Raw genomic sequence first — 16,623 nt, forward strand, 5'->3', positions numbered from 1 at the left:
CGGGGCTGTTGGAGTTGCATTTCGACTACAACCGCGCTGAACCGTGCTGGCTGGAAGTGGGTGGACACATTGGGTGGAGTTAGCGAAAGTGGGTGGACGTCACGTGATGTCGTTAAGCAGCGCAAACAGTGACATCAGTGACAGTGGCGGAACAAGTCAGAGCCGGGCCGGGGGCGGGGCATATGACCGGGCACTTTATTAAAGCTTATCATAACATCATTTTAGGCTACAAAATGTCCGCAACTGCGGTGTTTACCAATTTCAACACTACCGGGTGCAACTATGTTATTTAGTACATCAAGTCCTTCAAACGAACATGTAACTCAGAAACAAAAAACATTAGGATACTGTACATGGCTCATAATAAAACATCAATAGCCTATACTGCGCACATTATTTGAAGGGCATACGAATGAGCGCTCAGAGGCTGCAACGGTGACAGGAAGAGTCAGAAATAAAAGGAGGGCGGTGCAAACCTCACTGAATGCACTGTGTTTACCAATTTCAACACTACGGGGTGCAACTATGTTATTTTGTACATTAAGTCCTTCAAACGAACATGTAACTCAGAAACAAAAAAACATTAGGTGACATACTGTACATGGCTCATAATAAAACATCAATAGCCTACTGCGCGCATTATTTGAAGGGCATACGACGAGCCTTGCGCTCCGCGAACTCGTCCACGATGCTCTGTATGTCACTGATTCAGTGATCTTTTAAGCGGTAGTCTCACCACCCGAATAGTAAACAATAAACATGGAGGACATGGAGTCGTTAGTGTTGCTGGTCTTGGTGCTGTGGCTTGTTGTCACCGACAACGCGGACAGATACTGGCAAGAGCGTATAGATGAGGCGAGGCGCATAAGGCTTCAGAAATTCTCGTAATTCGTAATTATTCTCCTTCCGGGTTTGCGGTGTTTACAGATCCCAGCGCGCTCGCGGGGCGTGTGTGGGCATGTGAGGACACTCCTCCTCACCAATCAGTGCACAGGGGAGTGTCTGCTCACGCCCCCAACCTCACTCGGCACGGCTTGGCTCGCTTCAGCCCTACTCCAAAACGGTGCGAGTTTTAGGGGCTAAGCAAGGCTGAAACGAGCTGAGTCGTGCTGGTTTTTGGTAGTCGAAACGCGAGCCGTGTCGGGCTGAAGTGAGCTGAAGCGAGCTGAAGTGAGCTGAAAAAGGGTAGTGGAAAAGGGCCATTAGATGGTTTTGGACAATTAATACAGTTTTGCTATGATGGCTACAATAGCCATGATAACTTTAGGACACCAGTTGTCATGAATAATTTTGTACTCAATTCTCTATTAATGAACAGTTGATAATGTTAACAGAGTAGACTTTGTCAAAACTGTAATGAATTTCCTGGTTACACAATTGCACTTTTTTTTTTTTAAGATTTTTTTTGGGCTTTTTTCACTTTTTTATTTTTTTATTTTTTATTTTTTTTTTTTATTGGATAAGACAGTGTAGAGACAGGAAATGAGCAGGAGAGAGAGACGGGGAGGGATCGGGAAATGACCTCGGGTCAAAATCGAACCCGGGTCCCCGGATTTATGGTATGGCGCCTTATCCACCTGAGCCATGACGCCCCCACAATTGCACTTTTTGATGATATAGGACACCGTTATAGAAGTTAGTTATTTAGATTAGATTAGATAAAACTTTATTGATCCCTGAGGGAACCCTCCCAAAGGGAAGTTAAGATTCCAGCAGCATTATTACAGATAAACAGAGAAAAGAAATAGAGAAAAACTTCTAGATAAATTTAAATTATTTACATATACAAATATAAAAGAATAAGATATGGGGGAGTGGGAAAGGGGGGAGAAGTGAGATTAGGGTAAGTGTGTGTGTGGGGGGGGGAGGGGGGGGAAGCAGGAAAGATATTGCACGTTATATTGTACGTTGTCCAGTATTGCTTATTGTTAGGCTTGGCTAGGCTACTGCTCCTTCCTGTCCTCTGTCCTCCTGTTACCCCTCCTCCCCCCAGAGAGGAGTTGTACAGTCTGATGGCGTGAGGGACAAAGGAGTTTTTGAGTCTGTTCGTCCTGCACTTGGGAAGGAGCATTCCATCACTGAACAGGCTCCTCTGGTTGCTGATGATGGTGTGCAGAGGGTGACTGGCATCGTCCATGATGTTCAGTAGTTTGTCCATAGTCCTCTTCTCTGCCACCGTCACCAGAGAGTCCAGCTTCATGCCGACCACAGAGCCGGCCCACCTGATCAGTTTGTCCAGCCTGGATGTGTCCTCCTTGGGTGTGCTGCCCCCCCTAAGCACACCACGGTGTAAAACAGGACACTGGCGACCACAGACTGATAGAACATCCACAGGAGTTTCCTGTAGATGTTAAAGGACCGCAGCCTCCTAAGGAAGTATAGCCTGCTCTGTCCCTTCCTGTATAAGTGATTTGGCGTTGCAAGTCCAGTCCAGCTTGCTGTCCAGCCACAACCCGAGGTACTTGTAGGAATCCACAGCTGTGTTCTCACTCAGATGAGGATGGGTTCCCTTTTGAGTCTGGTTCTTCACAAGGTTTCTTCATGTTGTCTCTGGGAGTTTTTCCATGCCACCTTCACCTCAGGCTTGCTCATTGGGGCAAATTTATAAATTCATATATTTAAAATTTGTATTTTTCTATAAAGCTGCTTTGCAACACTGTCTATTGTTAAAAGCGCTATACAGATAAAATCAACCTGATGTAGGACTTCAGCTGCCCAAAAGTTCAGGGTCTCCTTTGCCATATTTGTTTCTTAATGTGTCAAGTTTTCAGTGGGTGACAGGTCTGGACTGCAGGCAGAACAGTTCAGCACCTGGGCTCTTTGACTACAGAGCCATGCAGTTATAATACATGTAGAACGTGGTTTGGCATTGTCTTGCTGAAATAAGCAAGGCCTTCACTGATAAAGAAGTTGTCTGGATGGCAGCATATGTTGCTCCAAAATCTGTACGAGTGCATCTCAAGCAATAAGGGTTTGTTGTTTTTGTTTGTTTGTTTTGTAATTGAACTCAGTAAGGTAAACTTTCATATTTTATATTCTTCACATGCAAAGTGAAATATTTCAAGCCATTTTTTATTTTTGATGACTATGGCTTAAAGCTCATGAAAATCAGAAATTTGTTGTCTCAAATTATTAGAATATTTCCTAAGATCAATCAGAAAATGATTTACAATACAGAAATGTCCAACTTCTGAAAAGCATGTTCATTTATACACTCAGTACTTGGTTGTGGCTCTTTTACTGCATCAATGTGGCATGGCATGGAGGCAATCAGCCTGTGGCACTGCTGAAGTGTTATTGAAGCCCAGGTTGCTTTGATAGCCTTCAGCTCATCTGTATTTTTGGGTCGGGGGTTTCTCATCTTCCTCTTGACAATACCCCATAGATCAGGGGTCTTCAATCCTATCCGCAAAGGGCCGGTGTAGCTGCAGGCTTTCATTACAGCCAAATTGGAGGCTTACTTGATTGTTGACTGGAGACGAGGGTGAAATGATTAAACAAGTGAAATCAGGTGTAGCTCCTGCTTGGTTGGAATGAAAGCCTGCAGCCACACTGGGCCTTTGTGGATAGGATTGAAGGCCCCTGCCATAGATTCTCTCTGAGGGTCAGGTGAGTTGACTGGCCAATCAAGCACAGTAATATCATGGTCAGGAAACCATGTGGTAGTTGTTTTTTGGCACTATGGGCAGGTGCTGAGTCCTGCTGGAAAAGGAAATTGGCATCTCCATAGAGCTTATCAGCAGATAGAAGCATGAAGTGCTCTAAAATCTCCTGGGAGACAGCTTCATTGACTTTGGACTTGATAAAACGCAGTGGACCAACACGAGCAGATGACATGGCAGCCCAAATCATCATAAACTGTGGACACTTCACACTGGACTTCAAACACCTTGGATTCTGTGCCTCTCCACTCTTCCTCCAGACTCTAGGACCTTGATTTCCAAATGAAATGCAAAATTTACTTTCACCTGAAAAGGGGACTTTGGACCAATGAGCAACAGTCCAGTTCTTTCTCTCAGTAGCCCAGGTAAGACACTTCTGACGTTGTCACTGGTTCAGGAGTGGCTTGATATTAGGAATGTGACAGCTGTAGCCCCTTTCCTGAAGATGTCTGTGTGTGGGGGCTCTTGATGCACTGACGCCAGCCTCAGTCCACTCCTTGTGAAGCTCTCCCAAGTTCTTGAATTGACTTTTCTTGACAATCCTCTCAAGTCTGCGGTCATTTCTGTTTGTGCACCTTTTCCAGCCAGCCTTTTCAGCAATGACGACCTGTGGCTTACCCTCCTTGTGGAGGGTGTCGATGATTGTCTTCTGGACAACTGTCAAGTCAACAGTCTTCCCTGTGATTGTGGTTGCGTGTGCTGAATTAGACCAAGATGTGCATGGTATTTACTGTTCTTCTCAAACTCGAAATGAAATATTCTCATATTTTGAGAATATGCTGGATGGTTCCAGTCCTCTTTAGCATGGAGGATGCAGTATCCATGATTTCCAAAAAGAATTTCCATTCTTCAGACCATAGGACAGTTTTCCACGTCACCTCAGTTCTTCATAAAAGAGCTCAGGCCCAGAAAAGGTGGCGGTGTTCCTGGATATTGTTTATACAGTGGGGCAAAAAAGTATTTAGTCAGTCAGCAATTGTGCAAGTTCTCCCACTTAAAAAGATGAGAGAGGCCTGTAATTTTCATCATAGGTACACTTCAACTATGAGAGACAAAATGAGAAAAAAAAATCCAGAAAATCACATTGTCTGATTTTTAAATAATTTATTTGCAAATTATGGTGGAAAATAAATATTTGGTCAATAACAAAAGTTCATCTCAATACTTTGTTATATACCCTTTGTTGGCAATGACAGAGGTCAAACGTTTTCTGTAAGTCTTCACAAGGTTTTCACACACTGTTGCTGGTATTTTGGCCCATTCCTCCATGCAGATCTCCTCTAGAGCAGTGATGTTTTGGGGCTGTCGCTGGGCAACACGGACTTTCAACTCCCTCCAAAGATTTTCTATGGGGTTGAGATCTGGAGACTGGCTAGGCCACTCCAGGACCTTGAAATGCTTCTTACGAAGCCACTCCTTCGTTGCCCAGGCGGTGTGTTTGGGATCATTGTCATGCTGAAAGACCCGGCCACGTTTCATCTTCAATGCCCTTGCTGATGGAAGGAGGTTTTCACTCAAAATCTCACGATACATGGCCCCATTCATTCTTTCCTTTACACGGATCAGTCGTCCTGGTCCCTTTGCAGAAAAACAGCCCCAAAGCATGATGTTTCCACCCCCATGCTTCACAGTAGGTATGGTGTTCTTTGGATGCAACTCGGCATTCTTTCTCCTCCAAACACAAGTTGAGTTTTTACCAAAAAGTTCTGTTTTGGTTTCATCTGGCCGTATGATATTCTCCCAATCCTCTTCTGGATCATCCAAATGCTCTCTAGCAAACTTCAGACGGGCCTGGACATGTACTAGCTTAAGCAGGGGGACACGTCTGGCACTGCAGGATTTGAGTCCCTGGCGGCGTAGTGTGTTACTGATGGTAGCCTTTGTTACTTTGGTCCCAGCTCTCTGCAGGTCATTCACTAGGTCCCCCCGTGTGGTTCTGGGATTTTTGCTCACCGTTCTTGTGATCATTTTGACCCCACGGGGTGAGATCTTGCGTGGAGCCCCAGATCGAGGGAGATTATCAGTGGTCTTGTATGTCTTCCATTTTCTAATAATTGCTCCCACAGTTGATTTCTTCACACCAAGCTGCTTACCTATTGCAGATTCAGTCTTCCCAGCCTGGTGCAGGTCTACAATTTTGTTTCTGGTGTCCTTTGACAGCTCTTTGGTCTTGGCCGTAGTGGAGTTTGGAGTGTGACTGTTTGAGGTTGTGGACAGGTGTCTTTTATACTGATAACGAGTTCAAACAGGTGCCATTAATCCAGGTAACGAGTGGAGGACAGAGGAGCCTCTTAAAGAAGTTGTTACAGGTCTGTGAGAGCCAGAAATCTTGCTTGTTTGTAGGTGACCAAATACTTATTTTACTGAGGAATTTACCAATTAATTCATTAAAAATCCTACAATGTGATTTCCTGGATTCTTTCCCCCCATTCTGTCTCTCATAGTTGAAGTGTACCTATGATGAAAATTACAGGCCTCTCTCATCTTTTTAAGTGGGAGAACTTGCACAATTGGTGGTTGACTAAATACTTTTTTGCCCCACTGTATTTAGGTTTTTTTTTTTTTCCTTGCGTGATCGAATTTTAACTTGAACAGACTCTGCATCCAAAAATGCGACAGTGGTTTTAGAAGTATTCCTGAGCCCATGCTTTGATTGTCCATTACAGAATCGTGTCCTTTTTTTATTTTTTAAATTTTTTTAATGTCTTGGTACCTGAGAGCTTGGAGATCATGGCCATCCTTTGTTGGTTTTCAGCCTTGTCGCTTGTGTACAAAGATTTCTCTGTATTCTCTGAAACTTGTAAGGATATTACCATAGATGATGTGAGGTTTCCAAATTCTTAATAATTTTACGTTGAGAAATGTTATTCTTTAATTGTTGCAGTCTTTCACAGTGCAGTGAACCCCTCCCCATCTTTACTTCTGAGAGACGGCCTCTTTGGAATGCTGTTTTTATACCCAGTCATGTTCATGACCTGTTGCCAATTAACTTAATTGGCTGTGAGGTCCCGCCTGTTTTTTGTTTGTTTTTTAAACATGTTGCTGACATTAAATTCAAAATGAGCATATTTAAAGAAAAACCTTTTTCAACATTTGGTATGTTGTCTTTGTATTTTTTTTTTCAATGAAATATAGGATTTCTATGATTTTGCAAATCACATTGTTTGTTTGTTTTTATTTATATTTTACACAGTATCCCCACTTTTTTGGAAGTGTGTATGTATGCATGTAAGTAAACCTTTTCTGTTGCATCATCATGCTCTGCCCAGATAATGAAGGCATTGGCAGTGCTGCCCATTTCTACCAAGAACATGCTTGAAGAGAGCCGTGTGCTGCAATACATCCAGCGCTGGGCCCAGAGCCATCCACTTGGCCAGCCTACAGAGCAAGATGGTTACTCCAGTGAGAGCACCTCCCGAGCCCACACACCTCTCAACACCCCTGACGGCCCCCCTGCCAAACTGGCACCAGAGCTGGATGGAGACACACCAAAACGTGCTGTCTACCGCAGACTGAAGATCATTAGTGAGAACAGCCTGGATAGTGCTCTCTCGGATGGAAGCAAGGTTTCTGATGGTAAAGAGGAAGATGAAGAAGAGGAGGAGGTGGAGGAGGAGCCCTCGCAGGACGTCACAGCGGACACAGCAGAAAAAAGAGAAATCAGCGAGGAAATGTCTGTGACCCCAGAGTTACTCGTGAAACAGGAAGCTTCAGATGCTGTAGAGAGCAGTCAAGCAAAACTAGAGATAAATGAGGAGGACGTTGAGCAAGATAAAATAGAAGTGCAGGAAACTGAGGAGAAACCAATTACCAAGGGAGATGAGAACATGCCTGCTCTCATGGAGGAGAACTGTGAACGTGAGCCTGCAGAAATAAAAAGTCAAGTGCAGACACCTGCTATAGATCAACCTCATGATGTCAAAGCTGAAGATGACTCTAGCCCCTCTGTGCATCCCCCTGATGAGAGCACTCCTAGCTCTCAGTCGTCTTTAGAGGATGAGAGTGTTGAGCCTTCAGCAAACATGGCTCCTGCCGCAATCAGCAGTGCACCTACAGAACCCCTTGATGTCAACATGCCTTCAGATGGCATAGAAACCACACCTGAATCTACAGCTAATCCAGAATCATCATCTCTGCTCAACTTGGACAACATTCCACCTAGTTCTGGTACCAGCTCTGCAGAGAAAACATCAGCTGAAGTTAGTGCTGTTACTGTGGAGAGCAGTCCTTCAGTTTCAGCTGTTGTCACAGCAGAGGTGCTGCCACTGGGAATAGTAGCGGCAGAAGGCACAGTGGTGGGCACACCTTCCCAGGATGAGGAGGAGGCTGTGTCTGATGTGGAAAGTGAGAGAAGCCAAGAGCCTCAGATTGGAGCTGCTGACATCAGCGAGATGGCCACCCGCCTACTCGACAGCTGGAAAGACCTGAAGGCAAGATTGTATTTAAAAAAAAAATTAGCAGTCACATAGTAAATTGCTATCAGTAGTATTCTTGGTATTTTAGGTTGTTGGAAAGCTAATTGGAATGAAACGCACATTTTTGTGATTTGTAATTGTGTCGTCATTCAATCAGGAGGTGTACAGGATCCCAAAGAAGAGTCAGGTAGAGAAAGAATCAAATGGTACGTCTCGAGTCCTTTTGTATAACCATACTGTATAGTCTTTATGTACTGAAGTGTGTTGTAATCTGTGTTTTAAAATGATCACTGGTTTTGTAATTTGTGTTTTTGGAATTTAATGTGCAAATTACTCCTAATTTTGAAACAGACCGTAGTCGGGACAGGGAGACACTACTGACACCCCGCACCTCCTCCAGCAGCCGAGAGAGAGAGTGGGACAGAGAGCGGGAAAGGGAGAGGGACTGGGACAGAGAGCGAGACTGGGACCGAGAAAAAGACTCTGATAGGTCATTGCTGCGTAGTGCCGAAAGGCGGCGTAGACGAGGCTCTGTCTCTCCCCCATACCCATCTCTTTATGAAAGGAGCAGCCGCAGAAATGAAGACCGGTGAGTTGCACAGTACGTTTCGACATTCAGTCTTAACAATATCTAGTTCCTTAATTATAACGTGACTTGTATGGCTTTTTCTTCAGCTACGATTCAGCCAGCAGTAGTAAGAAAGCTCGAACCAAGGAGGCTCGTACCAAGCTTTCTACAGAGGAGCGACGGAAGCTCTTTGAGCAGGAGGTGGCTCAGAGAGAAGCCCAGAAACAACAACAACAACAACAGCAGCAGCAACAACAACAGCAGCAACAGCAGCAGCAGCAACAACAGCAGCAGCAGCAGCTACAGAGACTAGCATTCAATCCTCTTGTGTATCCCTCAAGCCCAGGCTTCATGACCTATCCACCTGGCTACCCTATTCAGACATATGTGGACCCGTCTAACCCCAATGCGGGCAAGGTGCTATTACCTACACCACCCATGGAGCCTATGTGTGTGACTCCAGGTACGGTTTCCTTTGATCAGGCTACTCAGCCGCTCATTACTGACCTGACTCTGGCAGCTCAGTCCCCCAGCACCACTCAGGCCAGCTCAGCTACAAGTCTGGCACATGTGCCTGCTACACTGGAGCTGGCATCTTCTGCCCAGCCACAACAGTTTGTCCAGCCAGCCGCACCAGCTCAGGACCCTGGCGTCGCTGTCCTGTCGGTTCCTACTCAGACGGCTGGCGCCCAAGTACAGAGCCAGCAGGGCTATGCAACACTTTGGGATCCCAGTACACAACAGGCAGTGACTGTGCAGCCTGCTCAGCAGTACTCAAACACAGCTCAGCCACAAACTGCCATCTATTACCAAGGCCAGCCATGCCAGACAATATACAGCATTCCTGCAGGTTACCCACAGACCAGCACTCCTGTCATTCAGGTAGGAAACTTGACACACAACTAACACGCGCACATACCTTATCAAGTCAGGAAGTCCTGATGTAAATATAACTAGAAATTGCCCTAGCAGATTTGAGAAAATGGACTTTCCTGTACAAGAGTGATAAGTTAAAGTGCTGATGACACGTTTTTGACATCTTTGGCGATGTTTTATAACATAAAAAGTAATTCCCGATGATCCATATATTAATTCACGAAGGTGCCTATTTTACAAGTTATGATAAACGCGGCTATTTGGGCAAATTTGACGGGGCTGCAGCACCCAGGAGACGGAGGAGGAGGAGGAGCTTTATGATGTCAGCGAAAGAACCTTCCTCCTAACTTACCAGTTTGTTGTTGATGCGACAGGTGTTCAGTTTGTCATTATTATTATACATTTATTTATATATATATATATATATATATATATATATATATATATATATATATATATATATATATATATATAAATAGTTATTATGTCTTCGCGTTGTGTTGCCGGCTTTTGCTCCAAAACCCACAAGGATGGGGTAAGTTTATTCAAGTTTCCCAGAGATCCTGAGCTGCATGCGAAGTGGGTGAAGCAAGTCAGGCGCTCTCGTGACAAGTGGGAGCCCTCACCAACATCCGTCCTGTGCGCTGAACACTTCGATTTGGATTGTTTTGACACCCTTCCCAGCTTAAAAGAATCTCTTGGGTGTTCAGTTCAGCACAAACATGTGTTACTACCATCAGCAGTGCCTACACAGTGTTGCCAGATTGGGAGGTTTCCTGCCCAGTTGGGCGGTTTCAAGTGCATTTTGGTGGGTTTTGAACATATTTTGGGCTGGAAAACATCAGCAGTATCTGTTGCCAGTGTTCCGGAGGGGGTCTACTAGTAGCTATGCCGGATCCAAAGACAGTCCTCCTGTCAGAACATGTGTTGTGAAACGACATAAGATAAAGGTACGTAGAGCTATAGATTCTACATGATAATCATAAATGTAATCATAAAGTCGGCGTGATATCAGTCATGTATTTGCTTGTGAAAGCTTGCGGCTTTCATGTAACTGCCGCCTAGCAACGAGAGGTAAAGGGTAAAGAGGGTAGGCTATCATAGATTCTATTTGGAAGAGATCAACACAATTCTAGACTCCCAGAAGAGGAAGAGCTAGCACTAGAGAGTTCACCGGCGTTTTCATGCGCCATTTCCATTGAGTAGAACCAGAGTAGAACAGCCAGTGAACCGCAGCGTGTTCTTCCGCTGACATCACAACATGGCCGCGAGCCACGGACCCAGTTTTCTTGCGCTGTACAATTAAAAGTTGGATATTCGCATAACAACAGCTTCTTTTCACGTAATTATAACAGAAATCTAACATGTTTGCCATGTTGTATGGTTTATTTAAGAAATTGCATCGAGTCATGTTCATGTCATCAGCCCTTTAAATGTCCTCCTTGTCTTTTTGCCAATTGTCTTATGCCAATGTAGACGTACACTGAGCCAGCCACTGGTTACCTACATGGGCAACAAGTCTACGCTGGTCACCAGCAGGGAGTGGTGGTCCAGCAAGGCGGCACAGTTACCACCATAGTCACATCTCAAACTGTACAGCAGGTAGGTAATGAAGGTCGATCAGGACACCACAAGAGGGGGCTGTTGGACCTCTGCATACATATTTATTTATCCACACATCAACAGAATCTTCTAGGAGTTACAACATGACTTTTTTTTTTTTTTATTTATTGAAAGTGGTATTTAGATGTTTCCTTGCTGACTTTGCTCTAGGAATTTATTGATGTTGATATTTTCAATTAGAAGCCTTTGGTCACTGTTAAGGACTTAAAATTCAGCGATTTCAGAAGGTCTGTCTAATAGTCATTTAGGTTAAATTCAAGTATTGTAACGCCACTTCTTTGTCTGCAGGAAATGATTGTACCCAACAACATCATGGACCTACCTCCTCCTTCACCTCCCAAACCTAAAACCATTGTCCTGCCTCCCAGCTGGAAGGTAGCACGGGATCCTGAGGGCAAGATCTACTACTATCACATAGTCACCAGGTAAAAAATTCCACTACTGAGATACTACTCTAAGGGCGTATTCACACCTACGTTGTTTGGTCCGGACCAAACGAACCAAATTTCCCTTGGTCCGAACAAGTGGACCGAGACCAAGCTGCAAGGTCGGACTCGGTCCAGACCAAAGGAACCCTGGTGCGGATCTTTTGGAGGTGTGAAAACAGACCGGACCTAATCTGACAGTTTTGCTTTTTTTGTACCTCGGGAGCTTCCGTCGTTTGTCGAGCATTATGGGAAACAGAGTCTTGACACTCCACCGCAAAGTGCAAACACTGTTTCGGTTGTCAAGGGTCGTTCAGTCACCAGTGGTAGGCGAGTACAAAAAATGAGTAGGGGGCAAACGTGGGCCGAGGAAGAAACGCGTACCCTTGTGGATATATGGGCAGATGTCCACATATCTGAGCTTTTGGAGAGAACACACAAAAATGCCGACGTGTTTGCTGTATTCAGTGAGAAAATGAAGAAGGGGTTCACGCGCTCCCCAGAACAATGTCGGCTAAAAGTGAAGAAACTCCGTCAGACCTACATTAAAATCAGGGACATTCTTTCAAAAAGTGGCGGTACTAGCGACGCAAAAAAGAAATTCATCTATTGCGTGAAGAGCCAGAACTGTCACAACATGATGTGCGCTCATCAGCGCTATCCTCCGTAGCCGCCTTGCCCTTTGTCGTCGTCGTTGATAAATTACTTGTACAACAGCATAGTGATCGCACAATTGTGAAAACAGTAAAAACTGGAAAAAACACATAGCTTTGATGACATTAAAAAGAATAACAGCACGGAAAGCCTCCATGACTACTTTTGAACTTGACGCTTTGTGCGCGTGTCGTCTCTGACCAATAGCTGAACAACCTCAGGGCGCGTGGCTTTGTTGACAGATTTTGTTCCGCTTACTAAAATGTACAGTGTGAAAGCGAACTGCACCAAAATAAAAAAAACATTTGGTTCGGACCAAAGCAAGTGAACTATCGAACTATCCTGGTCTGAATACACACTAAATGGCCCAAATAGCTCTCTTTCAGAGGTCGTATGTTGCTTGTATCTTGCTCTGTGTTCTGTACTGGCAGCAGGCTTATTGATATCAGCATTTTTCAGATAGAAATAAACAGGGGTAGGTAATTTGACGAAACCTTAATTATCCAAGCTTAATTATCTGTATTCAGTGTCGTATAAGGAAGCACCCCTAGATGGAGTCATATTAGCCTGCATTCAAGAGGTAAGCAAGGTAAGGGTTGTTTTACAATCAGGGTACAAAGTTTGTGTCACAGGGGTCCAAAATTAAAAAAAAAAAAAAAACTATTAAATCTGCACTTTTGGAAATTAATACACATATGAACATAGGCATGTGTAATAGTTTGTATTATAACAAGATTAAGTGTAGCTTTAAGCAGGGCTGGGAGAAACAAATGAAGTGATTCTCGGAGAGGACTTTTTTTTTTTTTTTTGACAATTCAGAATCCACTACTTCCATAGTGCTTTTAAATATAAGGCTGTAAGCTTTGTGTTAGTTGTCTCTAATATTTATGTCCCAATATCTTGACCACATTTTAGGATGAAAATAATCATTTTAGATATGTTATTTTATATTGAAAAATTAGCTGTCTCGGAGAGGATATTTTTTTGACACGATTACATACTAATTTGATCAAAATAGTCTGAAAACTTACTGGCATTCAACATTAAAACTTAACCATGTTTCCAATGATATGGAACCAAATGTGTTTTATGGTATAAAGAATGATGTAAGTGCATCCCTTTTGGAGCTACCTGTGGTCAAAAAAGCACTTTTTCTAAATGAGACGAGTAATTTTGCTAAATATGACCTGTATTGCCATACATTCACCAAAAATAACGTTATCACCAAATTTTTTTTTTTGTATGGTAAATGGAGCTATCACAGGGCTACAATAAACAACCAAGTTTATTTAGTCAAGCCTTTTGATATTGAAGATAAGTGTTAAATGTGATTTTTAGCTTGCGTACTCTGATTGTAAAACAACCCGTAACTTAATGGCGTTTCTCATTATCAAGGGTGCATTCTTTTAATGGCTGTGTTTCAAAGATGCCAGGTCATCGAATACCACCGAAGAACAGTGTCCTTTAAGTTCTATCAAGGACCACGTCCTTCTATCAGAAAATTTTTCAAGGATGCATGTGTGGATCCTCTGCATTCTTAAATCACCCATAAAGTATTTACACCTCAGTCCTGCTGATGGCAGTAATGTACAAAGATTGCAAGCTGCCAGTAACTCAACAAAAGATGCTACACACTCCCTAGACTGTTCCATTATGTGTTCTCAGACTGTTCGGAAGGAGTCTTGCCTAGCCTCTGAAGAATCTGACTTGGGAGGACCTGTGCTACCAAGGAAACAACCTTGAAATTGAGAAACACCCTTAGTAACAACCATACAAGGCCTTTAGATTTTATATCGCCACCTTGTGGTCTCCAATGCTATTATTCCAGACTACATTGCAGGCCTAGAAATTCATATATTTTTTTTTCACCAGCCAGCCGGACTAGTTACCTTCCAAAGTAACTCGCCAAACAGAAAATCAACTAGCCAAAATTTGTTCATGTATGAATTTTACTTCTGTAAAAAATAACACAAAAGAGAGTAGTTACCATTGTTCATGACTAATGTGCATTTATTTCAAGACCCGAGTATTTTGATACTGTTGTTAAGGCCATAAATGAGAACAACACAGAGCACCATAATATAATATCGACAAATAATAATATATTTGAAAACTTGGCAACTTGGTGTATGAGTGTTGAAAACAAATATGCTTACTATCATGACTATAGCACCCAAAATATGTCTAACATGCTTTCTGTATTTAACCATTTATGAGAGAGAAAGCATTAGGAGCTTCGTATTGACTAGGAATCAACTTGAAAAAAATTAATTATTCCATAAAAATCGTATCGCAACCAAGGCCTACCCTGCTCCCACGTTTGCTTATAAGCTGTTTGTCGCTTCTCCTTCTCGTACGCGTTATTGGCGGCCTTTTTCTCCTCTTCAGACCGAGATCGCTTTGTCCCCGTCTCTGGCATTTTCTGTACGCCTTTCAGAAAATTCCACATCGCAACGTAGCTTTGGCAGATGTAGATGTAAACAACAACAAAAACACGTGTTTAAATGGGCGATAATGTGGCCACATCTATTGAATTTGATAACGTGATTACCGCGATATTCAATGAGATGCGTTATATGCATGCGCAGTAGTGAAAAAACCGACAGCCTGACTCGTACACGATATGATTCGGAATTCTTCAGTATTTTCCGTCCTGCCGATAAACACATCGATTAACACAGACATGGCACACGCTTGATATGTGGCGGCTTTAGTTGACGGTGTGTCTGAATCTTCGATATGTGTGTGTGTGTGTGTGTGTGTGTATGTATGTATGTGTGTATATATATATATATATATATATATATATATATATATATATATATAATATATAGACAGACACACACACACACACACACGTATATAAATAAAATAAATTTTTTTATTTATTTTTTTTTTCAACTAGCGAGCCGGGCTGGCTAGTGACAGGAATTACCCACCAAATGACAAATTAAGTCGCCTCGGGCGACCGGACCACCGCGAATTTCGAGCCGTGCATTGAATGGAAGGCCAACTGAACAAATCGCACATATACTAAGCGTGTAATTTTAAATGTCGGCTAGTTTTAATACATTGGTGCCTCAAAATCATATTGGTAAAATAATGTGCTGATCAAAGACTGAGATCAACTTATGACCACCTTTAATTCATGGTAAAGCTGGAGGTAGAGCATACTTTCTTAGACGAGCCACCTAAACATTCACTATATTTAAAAAAAAAATATTAGGTCAAATGGCTTTCAGTTGTGTTCATTTTGTCAGTTGTAAAGATAGCATGTGTAATGCGCTTATTTACCTAGTACCTAATATATATTTGAAATGAATTAAAACAAATCTAAATGGCCCATTTAAAAAAAAAAAAAGCACATGCCCTGTAGATAATGGGCTACATGTCATATCTAGAGTTTTTTTTTCTGTAATTCAAAACCTGTAGAATGGGGTTGCCGTCACCTCCAAGGCTAGTCCTTCCTGTTACTAATATGCATGCCTGAAATAATACAATTAACTTGTACTTCAATTAATAAAGAAACTATTGAAAGTTATTTTCTTCTTATCCTTTTTACGTCTGTTTTGAAACACTACTAGTGCGTCAGACGGTGCATGTGAGTTTGTAGCCTCCTCCTCCAATAGTCTCTATCTAGAGCGTCACTGGCCAAAAGGCCCCAGTCCTTCAAATCGGCAACCACTAACTCCTTCCATGACTTTCTCGGTCGACCCTTCTTCCGTTTCCCAGCCACTTGCAGGTTTGTGATGCCTTTGATGGTTTGGGAGCTGCGATGGACGTGGCCAAACCATCGAAGGCGCCTGTATCTGATCTCTGAGAAGAGATCAGCCAGGCCCAACTTCTGGCGAAGGTCTTCAGTACTGGTGTTTAACACCCAGCTTAATGTGGCACATCCAACGCAGCATAGCTCTTCATTACGCTCCAGGTGCCTGAGATCTTCCTTTTTAATCAGCCAGCACTCACAGGCATATAGCATTGCGCTACGAACATAGGAGTTGTAGACTCTGCCACGAATGCTCCAAGATGCACTCCTAGATGACAAGAGGGGCAGGAGCTCTCTGAATTTCTTCCAGGCTGACCTAGTTTGCGTTATAGTGGCAAGCTCACAGCCACTGCCAGCACATAGGTTGTCACCAAGGTAACAGAAAGAGTCAGTGTCAAGCTCATGAGTGCCAATAGCCACCTGATTACATTGCTTGCCGACAATGGGACGTGCGAGACCAAGGCAACGGTCACATCTGAATTTGGGAACAGCAGATAGCCTACCACGTATGTTTGTGCATTTCTTGTGTACCCAGTGCTTCCAATCATTACAGAAGATGGAGTTACGGCCAACACCTTTCCTGCAGATGCCACAGGGATATTTACCAGAGTCCCTCAAGGTGTTAAGGTTAGGG

General features: G+C 43.2%; 1 protein-coding gene across 2 annotated transcripts in view; it reads left to right on the forward strand.

Moving 5' to 3' along the window:
* setd2 (SET domain containing 2, histone lysine methyltransferase) overlaps positions 1 to 16,623 on the forward strand; it is a 70,277-nt gene that overhangs the window by 44,447 nt on the left and 9,207 nt on the right. For both annotated transcript variants that reach the window (XM_060921744.1, XM_060921745.1), the window contains exons 13-18: positions 6,932 to 8,092; positions 8,235 to 8,283; positions 8,429 to 8,666; positions 8,753 to 9,527; positions 10,998 to 11,123; positions 11,433 to 11,569. In XM_060921744.1, coding sequence (XP_060777727.1) covers positions 6,932 to 8,092; positions 8,235 to 8,283; positions 8,429 to 8,666; positions 8,753 to 9,527; positions 10,998 to 11,123; positions 11,433 to 11,569 — 2,486 coding nt within the window. The remainder of the gene's footprint in view (positions 1 to 6,931; positions 8,093 to 8,234; positions 8,284 to 8,428; positions 8,667 to 8,752; positions 9,528 to 10,997; positions 11,124 to 11,432; positions 11,570 to 16,623) is intronic.

This window comes from Neoarius graeffei, chromosome 5, assembly GCF_027579695.1.
Source record: "Neoarius graeffei isolate fNeoGra1 chromosome 5, fNeoGra1.pri, whole genome shotgun sequence".
In the NCBI taxonomy this organism is placed as follows: Eukaryota; Metazoa; Chordata; class Actinopteri; order Siluriformes; family Ariidae; genus Neoarius; species Neoarius graeffei.